The sequence below is a fragment of the Sander vitreus genome, chromosome 17, assembly GCF_031162955.1.
Source record: "Sander vitreus isolate 19-12246 chromosome 17, sanVit1, whole genome shotgun sequence".
In the NCBI taxonomy this organism is placed as follows: domain Eukaryota; kingdom Metazoa; phylum Chordata; class Actinopteri; order Perciformes; family Percidae; genus Sander; species Sander vitreus.
The window spans coordinates 20,728,656-20,751,102 of NC_135871.1; the positions used below are offsets into that span (position 1 = coordinate 20,728,656).

General features: G+C 40.4%; 1 protein-coding gene across 1 annotated transcript in view; it reads right to left on the reverse strand.

Annotated features, from left to right (window-relative positions):
• bicc1a (BicC family RNA binding protein 1a) overlaps nucleotides 1-22,447 on the reverse strand; it is a 65,706-nt gene that overhangs the window by 32,763 nt on the left and 10,496 nt on the right. Inside the window, exon 2 of the mRNA XM_078273038.1 lies at nucleotides 5,722-5,768. Coding sequence (XP_078129164.1) covers nucleotides 5,722-5,768 — 47 coding nt within the window. The remainder of the gene's footprint in view (nucleotides 1-5,721; nucleotides 5,769-22,447) is intronic.

A 22,447-nucleotide genomic window follows, 5' to 3' on the forward strand; every position in this document is an offset into this window, starting at 1 on the left:
ACTGACCTAGTTATTTCCAGAGGTGGAAAGTAACAAAATACATTTACTCCCGTTATTGTATTGAGTAGTTTTGTTGTGCATTTTGTATTTTTCAAGTAGTTTTTAAAATCGGTAATTTAAAATTTACTTGATTACGTTTTGAGTTAAGTATTGTATTTCGCTACATTACAAATCCCATCCGTTACTGAGTAAAAAAAAATTACTTCGACTAACGAAAACCGAAAGGAAGAAAAACTACTACTACAGTGACGAATGATCAGCATCTAGGCCAGGCCCGGATTGGCTAATAGAGAGCACTGGGAGAATTCCCAGTGGGCCGGTCTGGTTTTTTGGTTGTAAGGGTCTGGTTGAAATCATAGTAGAATATCATAGATGCTGTCCCTAGGCTGCCTGCACTCACAGTCCATTCTTTGTATTTCCAGTATTTATTTTTGTCTTGCAGCCCAGCGTTCTCTACATTCATGCAGCCCACTCGCAGAGTGCAGCACGGTTAATGATGACGTATTTATGTTTTGAGTCCTCCAACGGCGGCACCTTGCTAAAAAAAACTAACAAACCGTCCACGTACACTTCAGTCACTGGTGCTTGTTGGAGAATGCCACCGCAAGCAAAAATAAGCTGTTTTGAATAGGTAATAGAAAGCGCAAAACGGCACTGAAAAGGTGACAATTTAAAAAGGAGAGCTCTAGAAAGTGACGTGGCCAAATTAACTTTCTTTTTTTAGCGAAACGCCAAATGAAGACGGTGCCAAATCAACCAATCAGATCAACGATATATCAAACTCTTGCCGAAACCAGTCGGGGGAAGAGCAAAAACCTCTTTTCCTCCGAGAAAAGCCTCCAGGGCCGTTTTCAGCTCTTCTTTCAATGAAGGAATACTTTCTAATTTGGATAAAACTTGCGCGATAGCTACGCTCATCTCATCCGTGGAAGCCGCCATGTATACTGCCACATATACTGTAAGCTGTTGTATCACAGTGTGAACAAGCAAACATGATCAGATTAAGTTACAATATAATCACTTTTTATGCCCAAATATTACTTGTGACCCATTATGCCTTTATCCTTTTTTTAGTTCTTTCTAGTCCTTTTACAAAGTGACTGAAAGGGAAGAGAAAGTTATATGAAATATTATTCAAAAGGAAAAAACAGATTATGGTGTCATTAGAAAGTGCAATACAATGTATCTTGTTCTTTATTTAATTTCAAGTTTTGGATATCTATGATTAGTTATTTGCACAGAAAATAGATTCTGATATTGTTGAACATCACTGGGTTGTTAAGATGTTAACTTTTCTAATATATCTACATTGTGAAGCAACACTTGGAAATAGTGATATTTTACAAAAATACACTGAATTACAAGGCTGTAGAGAACAAGGCGCTATTGCAGACTTATATACTAAGGTTTTGATTACATTTTTCGTTAAGCAAAGTGGGCTGAAAAGGAGTCACACTCCGGCCCTGATCTAGGCTGCCTACCAGACGCCAAGTCTTTCTGTAGGTGATTGAGAACGAGATGGAGGTGGCTCAGGTGAGCGACGAAAGTTCAGAGACTGTTTAAGTCCTATTTTCACTACATGGGAGAGATCGCCCCCCCGCCCTCTTTTACAGTTTTTTTTTATGTAACTAAGTAACTTTTACTTAAAAGTACATTTTAAATGAACTACTTAATACTTTTACTTGAGTAATTTTTCAGATAGGTCATTTCACTTGTACTTGAGTAATAAACTTAGCACAAAAAGTAAGGAAATTTATGTTTGGTAGATTATTTCTCTGTGGTAACAATGCTTTTTGGCAATAAATCTTATACCGTTGGAAAGCCTGTTTAGTTCCCTTTCAAATGGTGCCCCATTTGTAAGGAACATGCATTTGTGGGATGAGCAGCAGCGCTGAGTATGTGGGTTGTGCCCATGAAAAATTTGCCAAATCTTCTCTGCCAATGCAAAACATCTTATTCTGCCATTGACTCGTTTGGTGTTTGGTGGATTGGATGATTGAAGTTTGAAGAAACAAGACATATTGACAATTTAACAAATTTATTTATTTCACAAACAGGAGCCTCAGTAGCGTGTAGAAGAACCATACACAGGCACAACAGCCTGGCACCTCCTCCTCATGCTGGTCACACACTGCTGTGGGATGGCATCCCATTCTTCAACCAGCATTTGTCGCAAGTCAGCCAACGTGGTTGTGTTGGTCACTCTGGCATGAACAGCACGCCCAAGCTGATCCCACAAGTGTTCAATGGGGTCGAGGTCAGGACTGCTGGCAGGCCATTCCATCCTCTCCACTCCCACATTCTGGGAGGTAGTCGCTGATAAACCCCGCCCTGTGGAGGCGAGTGTTGTCATCTTGGAGGATAGAGTTCGGTCCCAGACTGTGGAGATATGGGATTGCCACTGGTTGCAGAATCTCATCTCTATATCTCTCTGCATTGAGATTGCCTCTAATGATGACAAGCCTCATTTTTCCAGTGAGGGAGATGCCGCCCCACACCATCACACTGCCTCCACCAAAAGGTGTTACCCTATCGGTAGCAATCAGCATAGCGTTCTTGGCGTCTTCTCCACACTTTGACCCTACAATCCAACTGCCGTAGGCAGAATCATCCAATCCACCAAATGAGTCAATGACCGAATAAGCTGTTTGGCATTGGTAGAGAAGATTTGGCAAATTTTTCATGGGCTCATCCCACAAATGCATGTTCCTTACAAATGGGGCACCATTTGAAAGGGAACTAAACAGGCTTTCCAACAGTATAAGATGTATTGCCAAAAAGCATTGTTACCACAGAGAAATAATCTACCAAACACAAATTTCCTTACTTTTTGTGCTAAGTTTATTTCATCAAAGTATTGGTACTTTTACTTGAGTACAATATTTTAGTACTTTTTCCACCTCTTGTTATTTCAACATCTTACAATGTTATGCCAACCAAATATTTCATCTTGACAGTCTTCACTTTTTCTACTTTCACTGTGTCAGCGCAGTGAAATACAAGATGCTGCAGTGCTATATTAAAATGAATTACGCCTGGCCTGTGATCTGAGTGCCCTGGCACTTATACATCACGCCTGGCATTATTTACAAAGCCACACTCTTGGGAAGGAGCGATGGAAGGGGGATCAGGGAGGAACTTGCAAGGGGTTCAAAGGCATCTCTCAAATCCACTCCAAGCTCTTCTGTGGTGCACAGTTATCGTCTCAACCAGCCGAGCTTCTCGGCTCTCTGATGTGCCACGGCTCAACTTCTGCACAGCTCTCCAAACAGCTTAGTGGTCTGGTGCCATGGTTTGACACTCCAACAGTTCTCAGTCAAAAACCTTCACTGCGTGATCAACATCAGTGTGATGAACTGTTCACTGACGCACACTTCAAGCTATATATTTGCAGAAAAATCCCCTTGTTATACCAGACTGATAACAAAGGCACACTAGGGGTTTAATGAAATGTGAAAATGAAATAACAGCAGGATGGAAGAGCAGGAGGCAGAGATAGGAGACCAAAACAAAGATTGAAACGAAAGAGGGACATGAAGTTGGCGAGATTCCCCCATGTGAGCTGAAGGGACTTGAACAAGGCTAATTTCCCAGCTGTGGCACCCTCCTGTGGTCCCACTTTGTCTGCTATGCTCTTTCCTTTTTCATTGACTACATGAAGAGAGTGGACTGTTTGCTCTCTATAACTAAATGTTTCTGTGGACTGAAAGGAAGTCCAGCAGACAGTGAGTAAGAGGGTTTGATCAACCACAGCCACTGGGCCTGGGGATATAGTGCGGGGGTGGACCATTTTATGTTGCACTCTTAAGCAACTGAACTCTAAATCTCACTGCTAAGGCAACTGCAAAATCTCATTCCCACAGCATAATAATGTGTAAAAGCGTGTGCGTCAAAAATGACCTCACATGAGGGAGAGAGTTCCTACGCATGGACTTTATTAGTCTCACTGAGAATGTGTGGTAGATGGGTGTGTTGGACCAGCAGGAAAAAATCCAACTAAGAGTTTCCATTTTCATCAACTTCAAGGTATTTTACACACCTCATCCATATTCTTTCAACAATACGGTTCCACAGTCGCACTCAGTGTTTATTTTCCTGACTTTAATTGGGCATGTATGGCGATCACGCTATCAGAGGGAAACTATACAGAGTTATCCAAATAGAAATTCTACAACAAAAACATGACTTTAGCACTCCTCCTCTACTGCTCTTCACCAGTCTGCCAACCCAAACAGCTGCACAGCAATTTTTAATTGACAATTTAACCTCTACCAACCACAGTTTCTTTGAACGAGCTGTGACAATATTCAAGCCAGAGACTTAAAAAACCTGTCACCCACAGTCGTATTTCGTCATAGTAGCTTTGTGGAGTGAGCTAGACTGGGTATCTTAAACATTACGCTTATATCCAAACTAAAAGAGGTGGAGACAGATCTACAGTACATCTAGAGTCCTTGTGAAGATTCCAAGGAGGAGAATCTTAAGACGCCTGGTTTGCATTACTTGGTTTTTAAAAACTGCTTCAGGGACAGTTAAATTGCCTCCTTCTTTGACATGTAACTCAGCTTTCTAACCTCAAAAACCAAATACGGAAAATTTACAAAAAAAGGAATGCTAAAACAAACCGCTGTCCATCATTTATATCATTACAGAACATTAACATACTATAGATGGAGCAAGTTTAACATCAGGAAACTGGATTTTAAACAAGAATGAATTCCCTCAAGATAATAAAAGAGAACATCACAATTAATTAGACACCGTCTATGAAAATTGAATCAGCAGTTAATTTTGATTGTTGAAAATGTGATTTTCAGGACCATGTGATTAGTCTTACACACACACACACACATACACACACACACACGACTGCCATATAATTATTAAGAAATAGCTGTATTTATGTGATTGTTTGCTGTCAAGAAATGCAAATGCATATTTATATGTAAATGTTTATTTATATAGCATATCCCAGTAATTGATTTCTAATTGGGGAAATGTTCTATCAGATCAGTTTTTTTTTATTTTTATATTGTTTATGTCACCCAGCCTTGGGCAGGATAAGCTGTAAAGGTCCCTGTTACGTCATTAATGAATGTTCGGAAATTATTTTATTGTTGAAACATGGAGCCTTTAATAGAACATTGCTTTAAAAACACTAATCCTTGTAGTTGAAGCTTATATAAAAGACCATTAATTAATAGAAATGCCTGTTTAAACTCTACAGTGACTCTTTAACAGCACATAGGGTCACACTTGACTGATCAATGAGCACCAGTGACACAATGTGAGCAAGTTGTAATGAGAACAAAAAACCTATTCAAGACTATTTGAGATCACTGAGGCAAATCCTTGTTTTATTGGATGTAATGAAGCTTCTGAGCATTAACTAATTAAATCAGTGACAAAGAAAAGTTAGTGAGGCAGAGCTGGCCGGAGCAGGCCTGTGTTTAACCTCTCCCTCATTTTAAACTAAAGAGATGATCTGGTGTATTATGGTCTATTATGTAGTGAGAAAAGCCCAAAGTGTTGTGTCAGCTGTGTTACAGGATCAGAGCCCTGGAGTGATTCAACGTCAGGGTCGTTCCGTTGTTTTTGTTTGTTTTGATTTGTAATTACGAGTGACTAGAGCACCTGACATCTGCTCCCTTAGCCAAGCTGCTCAGTGGGCTTGAATGCAACCCAAAGACAATGCTATCGGAGTGCAGACTACACACTCACCTTCTGAAAGAAATCCTCCCCTCCGTTGACTCTCCCCTCAGAGGCAGCTAGAGTGAGACAGAGAAAGAAAATAAATTAATAAAAACTACACAGAGCTAGCTCAGTTTTTTGTAACCTTAACACAGCCAAATCACACACAGATTATCCAGTCTCCTCAAAATGTTGTGGTATCTTCACTCAGCAGTGTTTATGGTGGATCTCCATTTCTTTGGATATAGTGTTTGGCACAGCGACTGATACTGCTCATATGCAGGAATGGAATAACATTTTCCTAGTAATTTTCTATAATCCTAAAGATTGGATACAGCTTTCATGTAACAAATTGATGGATACAGTGAAAATATTTGGGCATTTTACAGTAGCCGTTAACCCTTAGTGAACTGAACTCCCGTGGGCGGCCGCTACGGTGTACGCTAGCGATGATGTCATCACATTATGCGACGTCCGGTCCGAAACGGGCTGATAACTAGCGGTGGCGACAGTGTATTTACCCACAATGGCCGACAGGACATTGTTGTTTACATGATCCTGTTTGAATCGATCTAAAATAAAAACCGTAACAGAGCATAAGATAAGATAAGAAAAACTTTGTCTGTCCCGAGTGACAGAAATTTGTCTTTGACAGGGCAGGTTCAAATGACATAAAATATATATGAGAATATAAAAATACATATAGTAACAGTGTAATAACAAAAAACAAAAAAAAGTATTCATTCTTTTTGCAGCAGAAAGATAAGGCTTCCGTCTTTCACACCATTACGTTGTATGCTTGCGATGACCTCATCACATTATGCGACGTCCAGTGCAAAACATCTGGTGGACCATTTCTATTGCAGATGAAACTATCAAAAAGCCTTTGCACTCTGCTCATAAAAATGAGTATATCTCATTTAAAAAAAAAAAAAGTGTTAAGGAAAATTGTTTCTACATTTAGAAATCTTTTGGATTATAATTTTTTAATTTTATTATTTAGTAATATTTGATGAAAACACGTCCACATTTTTTTTTTTATTTACAATTTGAATACTTTTATTAATCATTATGGTTTATGGACTTAACCTTTTAGCTTAGCTTGTACTGACTAGGGATATGAAGCATTTGAAGATTACTGCAAGAAATGACATCACAATAAGCAAAACACACCACTGAAGCAGTGGCCGACCAAATCTGTTGCAGAGTTTAAAGGGTTAATGGAGTATTTCATACTACACTTGGGTCAACTGGTGCATGTATCGCACTTTTTAAAAGGCTTTCCCACTTTTGAAATTCGTCTGTCAGCATACTGTAGACTTCCGCCCTGGGGACTACAGCACTGTACATGAAAACTTAACTGCCCCAAATCACCAGTAAATAAAATAAGCACTAGGAGAGCCCTGGTGTTTTAAAGTAATTTTCAACTGAAAATGCCAAGAAACTCAGCTGATACAGTAAGCCGGATAGAAACAGAGGGCCAACCACCAAAGCAAATCAGACCTGTAGTCGCTCCAACACCTCTACAAGTCCTTCAAACTGTGGCTGCTCTGTTGATGCAAAAATACACATCTACTCTCCAAGGAGAATTGTCATGTTCCTCTGTCATTTGGGAGTACAGGGAAGGTTTAATAATGCATTACAGCCAGTATTCTCGAGATGGATCTTTTGCCGTCAATCTGTGCAAATCTGGGTCAGAAGCAGCAGCAGAGTCAATGTAAGTTCAGGTCAGGCATAAATGCTGGCTTCCAGAACGATGTTATGATTAAAAATACAAAATCAAAGTCCTGCTGAATTTCATCTGCAGAAGATAATGCGTGTGTCAGAATTAATGGTTTAACTACAGGTGCTGGTCATATAATTAGAATATCATGAAAACGTTGATTTATGTCAGTAATTCCATTCAAAAAGTGAAATTTGTAGATTATATTCATTCATCACACACACACAGAGTGATATATTTCAAATGTTCATTTCTTTTAATTGTGATGATTATAACTGACAACTAATGAAAATCCCAAATTCAGTATGTCTGAAAATTAGATTATTACTTAAGACCAATACAAAAAGGGAGTTTTAGAAATGTTTGCCAACTGAAAAGTATGAACATGAAAAGTATGAGCATGCACAGCACTCTATACGTAGTTAAGGCTCCTTTTGCCTGAATTACTGCAGCAATGTGGTGTGGCATGGAGTCGATCAGTCTGTGGCACTGCTCAGGTGTTATGAGAGCCCGGGTTGCTCCGATAGTGGCCTTCAGCTCTTCTGCATTGTTGGGTCTGGCGCATTGCATCATCCTCTTAACAATACCCCATATTTTTCAATAGGGTTAAGGCGAGTTTTCTGGTCAATTAAGAACAGGGACACCATCCATCCATCCATCCATCTTCATCCGCTTATCCGGGGTCGGGTCGCGGGGGTAGCAGCTCCAGCAGGGGACCCCAAACTTCCCTTTCCCGGGCCACATTAACCAGCTCCGACTGGGGGATCCCGAGGCGTTCCCAGGCCAGGTTAGAGATATAATCCCTCCACCTAGTCCTGGGTCTCCCCCGAGGCCTCCTCCCAGCTGGACGTGCCTGGAACACCTCCCTAGGGAGGCGCCCAGGGGGCATCCTTACCAGATGCCCGAACCACCTCAACTGGCTTCTTTTGACGCAAAGGAGCAGCGGATCTACTCCGAGCTCCTCACGGATAACTGAGCTTCTCACCCTATCTCTAAGGGAGACGCCAGCTACCCTCCTGAGGAAACCCATTTCGGCCGCTTATACCCTGGATCTTGTTCTTTCGGTCATGACCCAGCCTTCATGACCATAGGTGAGGGTAGGAACAAAAACTGACCAGTAGTTTGAGAGCTTTGCCTTCTGGCTCAGCTCTCTTTTCGTCACAACGGTGCGATAAATTGAATGTAATACCGCACCTGCTGTGCCGATTCTCCGACCAATCTCCCGCTCCATTGTCCCCTCACTCGCGAACAAGATCCCAACGTACTTGAACTCCTTCACTTGGGGTAAGGACTCATTCCCTACCTGGAGAAGGCACTCCATTGGTTTCCTGCTGAGAACCATGGCCTCCGATTTAGAGGTGCTGATCCTCATCCCAGCCGCTTCACACTCGGCTGCGAACCGATCCAGTGAGTGCTGAAGGTCACAGGCCGATGATGCCATCAGGACCACATCATCTGCAAAAAGCAGCGATGAGATCCCCAGCCCACCGAACTGCAACCCCTCTCCACCCCAACTACGCCTCGATATCCTGTCCATAAATACTACAAACAGGATTGGTGACAAAGCGCAGCCCTGGCGGAGGCCAACTCTCACCTGAAACGAGTCCGACTTACTGCCGAGAACCCGGACACAGCTCTCGCTTTGGTCGTACAGAGATTGGATGGCCCTGAGAAGCGACCCCCTCACCCCGTACTCCCGCAGCACCTCCCACAGTATCTCCCGGGGCACCCGGTCATACGCCTCCAGATCCACAAAACACATGTAGACTGGTTGGGCATACTCCCAGGCTCCCTCCAGGATCCTTGCGAAAGTAAAGATCTGGTCCATTGTTCCACGACCAGGACGGAATCCGCATTGTTCCTCTTCAACCTGAGATTCGACTATCGACCGAACCCTCCTTTCCAGCACCTTGGAGTAGACTTTACCGGGGAGGCTGAGAAGTGTGATACCCCTGTAATTGGCACACACCCTCTGGTCCCCCTTTTTAAAAAGGGATACCATGGTCCGTAAACCAGGTACTGGTAGCTTTGGCACTGTGTGCAGGTGCCAAGTCCTGTTGGAAAATAAAATCTGCATCTCCATAAAGTTGGTCAGCAGCAGGAAGCATGAAGTGCTCTAAAACTTCCTTGTAGATGGACACAGTGGACCAACACCAGCAGATGACATGGCACGCCAAACCATCGCTGACTGTGGAAACTTTACACTGGACTTCAAGCAACGTGGATTCTGTGCCTCTCCTCTCATCCTCCAGACTCTGGGACCTTGATTTCCAAAGGAAATGCAAAATGTACTTTCATCAGAAAACATAACTTTGGACCACTCAGCAGCCGTCCAGTCCTTTTTGTCTTTAGCCCAGGCGAGACGCTTCTGACGCTGTGTCTTGTTCAAGAGTGGCTTGACACAAGGAATACGACAGCTGAAACCCATGTCTTGCTTACGTCTGTGCGTGGTGGCTCTTAAAGCACTGACTCCAGCTGCAGTCCACTCTTTGTGAATCTCCCCCACATTTTTTAATGGGTTTTGTTTCACAATCCTCTCCAGGGTGAGGTTATCCCTATTGCTTGTACACTTTTTTCTACTACATCTTTTCCTTCCCTTCGCCTCTCTATTAATGTGCTTGGACACAGAGCTCTGTGAACAGCCAGCCTCTTTAGCAATGACCTTTTGTGTCTTGCCCTCCTTGTGCAAGGTGTCAATGGTCGTCTTTTGGACAGCTGTCAAGTCAGCAGTCTTCCCCATGATTGTGTAGCCTACAGAACTAGACTGAGAGACCATTTAAAGGCCTTTGCAGGTGTTTTGAGTTCATTAGCTGATTAAAGTGTGGCACCAGGTGTCTTCAATATTGAACCTTGTCACAATATTCTAATTTTCTGAGATACTGAATTTGGGGTTTTCATTAGTTGTCAGTTATAATCATCAAAATTAAAAGAAATAAACACTTGAAATAAATCAGTCTGTGTTGAATGAATGTATACATTATACAAGTTTCACTTTTTGAATGGAATTACTGAAATAAATCAACTTTTTCATGATATTCTAATTATATGACCAGCACCTGTATATTGAATTTAGGAGATTAAGGAGTTTTAATTTCTGGATGGAGCACATTAGTGTTGGCTGAGCATAATCAACCAATCAATCAGTCAGTCAATAGGAAATTTAATCAGCAACTATTTTTTATAACCGTTCCTTAAAAAGGTCCTATGACATGCTGCTCTTTGGATGCTTTTATATAGGCCTTAGTGGTCCCCTAATACTGTATCTGAAGTCTCTTTCCCGAAATTCAGCCTTGGTGCAGAATTACAGCCACTACGAGTCAGTCCCACAATGAGCTTTGTTTGGGTTGTGCTATTTCTGTGTCTGTAGCTTTAAATGCTATTGAGGAGGAGAGAGGAGGGGCAAGGTGGACGGTGGGGGTGTGGCCTTGACCAACTGCATGCTTTGCTCGTTTGCAAGCCATGATGTCTCTCTCTTTCTAAGGGGCAGGCCAAATTCTCTGAGCGGGCAAAGCAAGATAAAGGGGAGGTAACCTTTCCCCTTATGACGTCATAAAGGGAAGATTCCAGATCGGCCCATCTGAGCTTTCATTTTCTCAAAGGCAGAGCAGAATACCCAGGGCTCGGTTTACACCTATCGCCATTTCTAGCCTCTGGGGGACCATAGGCAGGCTGGGGGAACTCATTAATGTTAAAAAAACTCAAAAGTGAAATTTTTCATGCCATGGGACCTTTAAGCAAAAAAAGGCAATAACTCTCTGGTTCCAGCTATTGTAAGAATTATGCTGATTCTTTTTGTCTTATATGATGATAGGACATTCAATATATTTTTTGTTTTGGACTGTTGGTTAGGCAAAACAAGCTATTTGAAGACATCTCTTTGGGCCTTAGGAAGTTGGGCATGTTGGGCATTGTTCCTAATGTTATGATATTTTATTAACCAAATGATTAATGAAGATAGTTGTTAGTTGCAGCTCTAAACATGATACTGCAATAAAAGATTCTATGCAACCACATGGTGAATTAGAAAACTAAAGAGTTTTTTTCTGTACTGTGAACATATATCAGTACATAAATATCAGTTTATGGAGGGAAAATGAGATTTCTTTGGAACAGAAGGACAGGGATCTGCAGTACTTTTGTTTTACTAAATTATAGTTTTCTCCTCCGACCTGAAAATATTTCATAGCTGTACATATCTATAGTGTAACATATCTTAAAACATATAAAATCTGTTCCCCTTAAAAAGTAAATAATGGCTGCAGTGCACATGGTACTATGTGATGTAAAACCTGGGTGTTAAAGGCATTATTATGACTTCACTCATCAACACCAAATCCCAGAGCACAATCACAGAAAAAGACCCTCACTAAACACTTTTCTACCAGACCTGACATTATGGCCTTTGACGATGCAGTAATGCCGTCACCATAAGCGTTTAACACATGCTTGTACATTCTTGGAAGGACAAATAATAGAAACTGATAGCCAATGGAGGGTAAAACCATGCTTACAGCATTACAGAGTCACTTTTCATAAAGCGGTCACAGAAATGAAAGAAATACTCCCACCACCAACTATTACCAAATATCACTGTACTGCGCAGCCTCAATTTGAACAAGACAATGTCTAATTCAATTATTCACCCATAGTCTATATCCACAACGTTCCACTTCCGGGATTGCTCCGTTGCCGCTGGATAGGGCTGGGCATCGTTCAAAATCTTTTGATCCGGTGTCAATTTCGATACCTCAATTTCGATGCCAGTTCCTTAACGATACTTTTTTTCGATACCATATGTTTTAAAATCCATTTCAACACCAACAAAAATACATTAAACACAACTTTTATTTTCCACCGTAATTGTGAATCAAAACAGTAAAAAAATTTTAATTAAAATAATTCTGGTAACACTGCTCACTCAGAGTAACATTAATAAAACTGGTTGTGCTTTTGGAAAGGGGTGCGCCAGTCAGATACTCAGGATTGGTATCAATCCAAACTTTAAAAAATAACACAAAAAAAAAAGAGAAACCTTTTTGCCACAACATGAGCATATTATAAATAATTAATAAATAAACAAATTACATTGTGTACAGGCTAATACTGAACTAACTAAAATGCAAACTGCATAATGACACAAACCTTTAACAATAAACTTGGTGACCGCCCTGTTGGCAACATTGAACTAATGGAGAACTAACTTAAGTGCAAAGGAATGCAATTTAATTGCCTTGTTGCTGAAAGGTGCTGTAGAAATAAAGTTGCCTTGCCTTACAACCTCAGCCTGTCAGTCAGTCACCAGGGCATAGAAACCACTGTTGAGTTTTGAAAAACGGTAACCACACTTGAAACCACTTTGATCTACATTGCCGTGACTCACTGTGACTTCAACAAAACTGCAGAGCCGACTTAGTTTGCTTCTTACTCCGTCCACACATCTGCGCGTGCGTGCTTGGGGGGGTGTGTGTGTGTCGGAGCTCCGCTCTCTGTCAATATGCACAGAGGACAGATACGTTTTTGCTTTTGGAACAAAAATTTGGCACCGAAAGACAAATAATTTTTCGATACTCATAGGATCGGATGTCACTCTTTTCGGCTGGATGTCCATTACCTTCTGCTTTCTTTGTGTTGTAATTTTAAACTCCGGTGGATTTATGAGGATTATGGTTAACTGCTCCTCAGATCTCTGCTAGCTAGACTATCTATCCAATCTGAGTTGTCTGTTGCACGACTAAAACAACCTTTGAACATACACATTCCACCAAATCAAGTTCCTTCCTGTGGCTATTTTGCAGCGGCACCGTGGCTCCGTCCGGCGCTTAGCACTCCCCAAGACAATTGTGATTGGTTTAAAGAAATGCCAATAAACCACAGAACGTTTTTTTCCAATCCCGGAATGCTGTGTGGACTAGCCAGACCCTCCTCCGCAGCGCTGTGGAGGAAGGTCTGGTAGTGTGAGACTAATTCACCCACAAAGTCAAGAGGAGAAACAGACTGCCAATCCATTGAGATGACACATCCAATTATGACAATGTTTAAATCACATTACCTGCTTTGAAAACACAGTTGTCCAAAGAAAATCCCAACTGTCGTGACTCCGATGGAAGAATAACATAAGCAGATGGAAAGTGTCACAGATGGGGAAATAAAGATGCTAAAGCAATGCCGGATGCTTCTTTAGCTGCTTCAAGTGCCTAAGGTTTTTGTTTAAAGTTATAGTAATTTTACAGCGGGGCTGATGCTCACAGTGATGCACTCAGCGTGCGGCCAAATGCTATGCATACATAGTGAAAACAAGAATGGCATGCAGCTCGCCATAAACACTGATGTGGACTGAATTTAACACACTTTAATAAAGCTAAAAAGACTTTTGTTTAGTAATTCAACAGAAAATGAATGCATAATTTTAATAATTTATTGGTTATATAAATTATTGATAAAATACCAAATACTTGCTGGTCATAGCTTCCCAAACTCAAACATTTGTTTCTTTTACTTTATCTCATAAGAACATAAAATGAGTGTTTTCTGTCAGACAATTTTGTTCTTAAGTTTTAAGATTGGGAATTTGAGCCGAGGAAAGTGGACAGGCACTTGTAAGTATCTATGTTTATAGGATATATATATAAAAAGATCAATAAATGAAACGATGTTGAAAAAAAGCCCAACTATAGCTCGAGACAATCTGTACTGCATTTACAAAAAAGCAAATATTTGTTTAATCTCGCTTGATAGTAAGTATGAGTGTTTAAATCCAATATTTAGTTTAGATAACGTCCAGCTTTGAGGTAGAATGAGTAAGAACAGCTCTGATGGAAGTGCTCGGTTCTTAGGTGGCCTGAAGTGATTCAAGTTTATGAAAGACTCCGTTAATGCGAAAACTAAGACAAACAAAAAGGATTGTAGCAACATCCAACAGACTGTTTTTTTCCTACTTGTCTACTGAAAAACTGTCTAGTAGGGGAAGCCAGTTGCTCTTTTTCTCTGTGCTCTTTTATCAACTAAACAAAAGTAAATCCCAAAGGTAAAGTCTCTGTCAGCAGCAAATTAATGACCGATAAAAAAATAAATATGAAAAGCCAATTAAAATGTCACTTACAAACATGCTATAATACTCTCCTCAGTGATGATGTTGAACTTTGGATTCTTTTGATCCTACAGTACATCCTATTACACGCTTCACATGAACATTTATTTCTAAACTTACTGGATATGTAACAGAGGTCTCTTTTTATTCACAGAGAAAACATTTACTGAAAAGGAATAAACAATTAAAAAAAACTCTGCTGTATGTCTGCCAGAGTTGGGGGAACAGTGACTTTTATTTTATTTTTATTATTTTATTGGCAATAAAAGTACAACCTTTAAAGCTAGTAATTACACAACAAACACCACCAACTGGGCAGGCATGTGCAGTTGGCATGATAACCATATTGTAATACTAGTTCAATAACACTACCATCCAAATCCCATTTCAGCTGCACCCAACAAGGCCTGAATGGAATTTTAAAATTTGAAAGCATTTATCCATGAAAATCATATTTCCATAGAAACACTAAATTGCAAAGAATTACATGCAATCTCCTCTTCTCCTCCGCACATGCACATAACGAAGATGCATTACTCTACTTTTTTTTTTGCAAATCTCCTTTAAACATTTCATTTTAACATCAGCCTCTAGTGGGAGATGCAGGAGAGTCTGACAAATCACTCATCAAATTGCAGCTCTTTCCTTTTTACTCCAATCAGCCCAGGAAGCCAATAAATTAATAGAAACAGCACACTAACTATAAACTTTTGTCTGTTTTGATACTATGTCAGCAGTGTTAGATTTCCACATATTAACATTTAAGTCAAAACTCTGATGTCCGAGTCATACAATAAGGTCAAATGACATGATTCAGCAGACAAAAAAAATAAAAAATCTTGCACCAAAAGACACACAACTGCAACAGCATTGTAGGCATGTGAATGCAGTGATCTGAAAGGAATTTGATATGGAACATGAAAATATGAGCCATGTGCTGAGAGCCAAACATCCAGTTGGCACATGTGGTGTGTAAACCAGCCATGGGAGAAGCCAGAGCAGAGACAGGAGGGGCGCAGCAGGGTGTCCTACGAGCTCTGGGATATATGGAGACCGATCATTCTACTAACTACTTATTCTAAATCTGCACTGCTATAGGTAAGTAAAAGAAATTACATTTTTGACTTGAATTCTGTTCTCAATTTGCTACAAGGCAATAGCTACTTGAGGCATTTGCAGCTACTTGGAGGGCTTCTTAGAGCAGACAAACTTTCTTCATTACAACAAGCACTAGCCAGTCAAGACATCAACACCTCTGAATAGAAGGTGAAGTGTTGTGTTCACTGCTGGCAGTTTCCCTGGATGGAAAAACAGCTTAGCCAATAAGAGCTTTGTAGGTGGGCCATAACAATGGTGACAAGCATGAATGAGATCATCACTGCAACAAAGGTTGTTGTAAAAGGAGTTACAGAAACAAAAACTCTTAAATCAGATTAGTTATTCGATTGACAGGACAGACATTAAACATTGGGGCAAAAGACCACAAGTTTGAAAATGAGAAAGATCTAGGGGTAAGGAGTTAGAGTTGTGGAGAAAGAAGTGAGCTCAGACCTCTGTAACCCACTCCTCATGTCTGCTTGAAGCTATAGCAGCTCAAGGGCAGTACTCCCACAACACACCCAAATCTCAGCCTGAACTATTTGGGGTTAATTGCATGGTAATGTAGGCACCAGGTTTTGATAAGGAAGAAGAATGCGTTAGAGCAAAAATAGCCCCCTCCCAAACAAAAACTCCTATGTGACTACATCATTTTGTGAAAACAAACAATTCTGATATAATTATCTATAGGATATAAAGATATATCTGATATAATTTAAAAAAGGGTCGTGATGGTTTTGATTGTTTAAGTCTACTGACTACAAGTTGCATATATATTTTGTAATTCCGGCTGCCCATTTTGTTATAGTAATTGTCGTCTTCAAGATCAACATCTTAAATTTGAAAGTCAGCTGTTGACTGGCAATCTTTTCAATGCAGAAAACCGCCAAATTCAAATATGACGGCTCTCAAATTCACATTCTATTCTTCACAAAATTCATATTTGCTTGATTTGCCAAAAACAGACATCGTCTTGGTCCCTTTTCTCAAATAACTGACAGGCATTGTACTACAAAAATGCATAGCTCATGCCTCATTATTTAGATAACCATGAAACCTATTATTTTGTCTACCAACCAAAAAACCCTATTTAAATTATAGGCTTTCCTTGAGACTGAACGGATGGAAGAGAGTTAAAGAGCACATCACTAGTTTAACATATATTTTTTAGCATTTAGCAGCTCTGATTTATATCAAAGAGACCCGGTTTTATTTGTTTCTCAAGTGCGTAAATGATCCAATGGGGTTTTTTCTCGGCCCAGGTTATACAAGGACAAAGCAGTGCTCCTCCCTTCCAGCACAGCGGACTGTAAAGGCATCACAGCTGACCCCTGAGCACACATCGCATTTTTTTAAAGTAATTAATTATGGAGCAAATAATGTGGCACTAATTTAAAGCAGTTATCTTGATCGTCTATTAATTTGACAAAGTGAACATGATGGTTACAGTTAAATCAGATCCACACCTTCTAATTTCCTCCATGTAATTATTCAATGTATCTAATCACTGTCACTGCATGTAAATAAGTGAGAGAAATTGCAGTGAAAGGCATAAAGACTCTAGTCTATGTAAAAGACTTGAAGCTGGCAGATGGAACGGGGACTGGTATCCATTATTTTGTGGAGAGAAACTTTCTGGGAGATTCCGCTGTTTTGACACTGAAGGAATGTAAACACTGTTGATTTCTACAGTTGTGGGTTCAATCCTCCCAGAACAATCAAGCAGACAATAGAGACAAAGGCCTTAAAAAAAACAAATCAAAAGGTTTTGTAATGAATATTTTCACTATTAGCTAGTTTCAGTCCTACACTTTTCAGGTTTAATGGAAAGGTGGACAAATCCACAGTGACTTTTTCCAATAACAAGAGGGCATACACTGTACCTCATCGCTCAGATGTAAGCTAATATCCATTTATTTTAAACACGGTATAAGTCATAACCAACATACTGTATAAGTTACTTTATACACCTGGTTAACCCAACATTTGTGCCATGAAAGAATTATTATGAAAAATACTTCATGTCAAAAGGGTTTCTATCAAGACAGGAGGTTTTTAGATTACAAAAAGCAAAGAGAGCCCCTTAAGGCACCAGCTAAATCTCTAAATTTGCAGAGCTGCTTAGACAAAATCCTCTGCACTGGCAAAAATCACATGAAGACTTAAGGTGAAACCTGGGACATTCACAGAAAAGTCTACGCAAGCATTCAAATGAGAAAGGTTATACAACTATGTCCCCTGGATAGAATTTCATAACAAATGACAACTCTAATCCAGGAAAGGTTTGACATCTCAGTCCACCTCACATGCCTTTACCAAAGTGAGACAGACACTATTAAAGCCAGACTTTTGAGCACCCCCTGACCAAGAGCACAAAGACTAGTGTGAAAGAACTACATTTCCCATATTATATGAAAAGAGCGGGAGAGCATGATGTTTTCACACCAGCTCTCCAATGTCCCTCCCCTCCTGTGCGCGCAGCAGCTCTCAGCTGATTCAACATGGAGCTAATGAGAGGGCCTCAGGGAGCCGTATCAAAACACAAAATCACCTGCAAGGCAACAACTCTGCACTTGTGAACACATGCATTTTTACTGTAATGTACAGATGGGATGTCTTTAGGCCTGACTAAGACAGGATCATTTTCTCAACCTAGATTCTAGATTAGAGAAAGAAAATGCATGAATATTAAATAATCTGCAAACATGCCATCTCCTTTTGAGTTTAGCTTTAAGATTTCTTTCTATGTAAAAGCCACTATTGGAGATAAAAATGGTCTAATTAATCTGGGATCAGATTTTGATTACCTAAACACTAACTCAAACTGCACCTAGTGATAATGTCTAATGTAAAAGTGAGACAGACAAGTTCCTGGAAGTTTAATGAAGATTTTGTTAAAGTCACTAACTGGGAATTAGGGCTGCACGATTATGGCCAAAATGATAATCATGATTATTTTGATCAATATTGAGATCGTGATTAATTATCACATTTGTTGATTTTAACCAAAACAAAAATTGTATTGTCACATAAGCTAATTATAACTGCTTTCACATCCATATTGTGCTACATTCCTCCTTTGTTGAAGGATACTATGAAGGAGTATGCCATTTCAGCTGTTGTGCGACCGCTTACCACACACGCACGTTTGCCGCGAAAAGATACAGGCAACGCAATTTTCTGTTCACGTTAACGGCGCATGTTCATGTTAACGGCGCACCGGTGCCCTGTATCTACCGGACGAAATAGCAACGTGGATTTCGGTGCCTCATTACGGTGCCACTTAAATGTCTGCGTTGCACTCTGATGCTCCAAAACAGATGTTAGAGGCAACAGAAACATCGCTGCATGTCACGCTAGTAAACACTAATAACACGTTACACAGCAGCTAACGTTAGCCTACCATTAGCTGCAGTAGTAACTGGATTAAACACGGCTAAAATGCTGACAGCTAAACGGTGTAGTGTGACTGTATTTCACTGTAGAGGATTCCAACAGCGGGACGTCCAACAGTCTGCCACTAAAGCTATGAGCTAAAAGACTCAAACTAGCACTGGTCACTGCTGTTGTCTGAAAAACAACACAGACGGGACAAAATGTTGCGTTTACTGGTAAACTGGTAAACCTCGTGACCGACTTATGACCGACTGCTAACTGTTACGTTACTCTGTCCTCTGTGACTGTCTACATCTAAACTAAGCTGCGCTGTGGCACTGTGCGCAACTCTGATTGGCTCATGGAGGCACGTGATCAGACAGCGGTTTACGGAGAGCTAGATTAGCTTTGCAAAAAAAAAAATTTGATACGGAGCGTTCTATGTAACGGAATGACACATTTTAAATATCGTTCGATCACGCGAATTTGATCGTGGGAAGCCAAAATCGTGATCGTGATTAAAATTTGATTAATTGTGCAGCCCTACTGGGAATGTCTAACTTTGGCTAACCAAGTAATTAAATACCTGACAAATTACTTCATCACATTGCAACAATTCTGATTCAATGATTTGCTGGCGACACTGTCTCTCAAACAGATATTAAAAAGGAATAGCTACCTCTCTATAAATGGTGCAGCAAAATCTCTGACAGGTGGTAATGTCTCACAGAATACATTTTATAACATACACTTGTATTTTTCCACACACAGTAATTTAAGTTCTCATCAATCAAGCCTAAATGCCTCACTTCAAAGACAGGATATTTCTACAAGTGTATCATCTTGCAGATGACACACAGTTGGCAGTAATAGGGTTGATATCTAAATGAAAATAGAAAAAAGCCAACACTTAAGTTTCCCTGTGAACTGCTTTGGCATACGTTACACAAGTTGGCAACTAAATAAAAGACTCCAGCGCCTGAGAAACTAACTGCTTCTCCAAGACAACAGTCATATCTAATCACCAAGGATTGGGGAAGTTTACAATTACAGCAGAAAGTGCTCTTTCATAAGCACCCTGAGGTTTCAACATTGACTTCTTTCTCATTGTTCAAAGAAAATTGGGAGGTTATTAATATTTTGTGACAGACAAATATGCCTCCTACTACAAATCCTGCTTTTGGGATAAAACTGCAATTTATCTGTCATGTGAAATCACCTGTTAACCTTATAGTTGATTATAACCTTATAAGATAGACTTTACACTTGCTATGGACACGATTTTGAACTTAATTTGATGTTATTGTCAGCATTTGGGATTTACAGGAAACAACCCGGCATGTAGGTAACCTGGAGATCTGACGTGAATGACATGGTAATTGTGATTATTTTTGAGTGATTTCTTTATTAAAACAATGGATGTTTGGCTGCACTAAAACAGATACTCCCGTTGCTCTTGTGGTGGATTTCTGATAAAGCAGCTGCTCAACAAGTGTTTGCTTTAGTATAAAACCACACACACTAGCCCTGCGTGTCACCAAATCAACTAGAACTGAAATCTTAAGGAATATACAGTAACTTGATGCTTTGAAACCACTATCACTTGTCTAGCTTTGGTAAAGTTAATACTCACATAATTGAACACCCGTCAGCGTACTTATGTGCCGAGCAGAAGTCATCTTCTGTGCTCTGTATGGCCTTAACATTTTTTTTCACAATGTCCAACAGTCCATTATGACCTCAGATTAACAGCAAGTTTTATTTACACAGGAGCATTTTTGCAGTAGGATCATCTAGTCCAGGAAATAATCCATCTAGCATCAAGCTGTTGTTGGTAACATGTTATCATCTCCTCTGTTATCTCCCTTGTGTGAATGCTGCCAAGTGATTACACAATACTGTACATTCCTGGTGCCTGGTATCTACTGTGTTAGATCCCCCACGGATCCTAGGGAGTCAGTCTCACTTAGGCCGAGAGTTGCACTGTAAACATTACATTGTGCCATTGGGAAATCATTGACATTTTACATGAATCTGCATTTCAACCAGAGGGTCAACACATGAGGAATCTGTGCAGGATTTTAGTGATGGGTTTTTCACGATTACTGTACTTGCTTACTAGCCTGGATGCCAGCCGAACTTAACCCCGCCCACAACATTTGAGGTCAGGGAGTTCGGTCTGGACTTGTTCCGTTGAGGAGCAACTATGCTCGAACCAGAGCTGTTCGGACCAATGAAATTGTCAGGGCGGGACACACACACACACACACACACACAGCGACTCAGCTGTTCAAGTCCGCCGTTATATGGTCGTGCGAGATAGAGTGACTGAAGAGAGAGAGCGCCCAGCGGCATTAGAACAAAGCTGTGAATCAGAGAAATAAAACGTTTTTTCACCGATTCATCACTACAAATGCAACTGTAGCAAGCATCTCACTATCACTAACGTTATCCACATTCATATTTAGACGAAACAAATGCTATATCCACCTACAAAAAAAGTCTAAAAGTTGAAGTTAGGACGGAAGTGCAAAGAGGTTGCTATGGAGACGATACACCGTCTCGTCTCATTGGTGGTGTTGAATTCTGTTGACAGTTGAGTTCCGTTGCTCCGATTGGTTGTAGGTCTATCCAATGAGTGCAGAGGAATTTTCTTTCCTGGTTCGGTTGAAACATGCCCCATAATCACAGCCCAATGGAGCGGTTTCTGACTCGCATTCCGACTAGAATCTGAGTACGACGATGTCAGGCTACTTGATTACTAGGGTTGGGCATCGTTTTGATTTTAACAATTCCGATTCCAATTCCGATTCGTTAAGGGGTGGAGTTGAATTGGGTCACATGCTTAATTCACAGATAAGAGGGAAACAAAATTGATTCAAGGGTGATTTACAGTTTTGCCGGGATTTTTCAGCGTAAAATAAAGTCACACTTTAGAGCGCCACTTACTGTGACCCATGGCTGCAACACACCGGGCGCCTGGAAGAACGTCGGCCGCTACGAAACTAAAACTTTAGCATTCAATTTGGAACAGACAATCGGATTCGCAACCAAATTTTCCAAACGATTCCAATAAAAAAAAGATTCCATTGGAATTGTAATTTTTGAAACGATTCCAAGTTGGAACCGGTTCTCGATGCCCAATCCTATTGATTACTTAACCTCTGAGTTATCTCCACTGATATGTCCAATCAGAATAGTGTATGCCTAACAGAACAGCTCTAAGGAAATTAACATTAAATTAAATCCACATTAAATCCCTGCCCTGGACAAAAAAAATCTTTTTTCCCCCCCCACTCTTTTGTGTGTGTGTGGGGGGGGGGGGAAGTATATTCTGGGAATATTCTGGCAGTGGCCAGGGCTGGATCAATAAGGTACTCTTACAAGAATGCTTTCTCTACAATCAAGGCAAGTGGAGAAAAGGCAGATTGTACCGAATGTTGAATGAGGAGGGAGAACAACAAACCAAAACC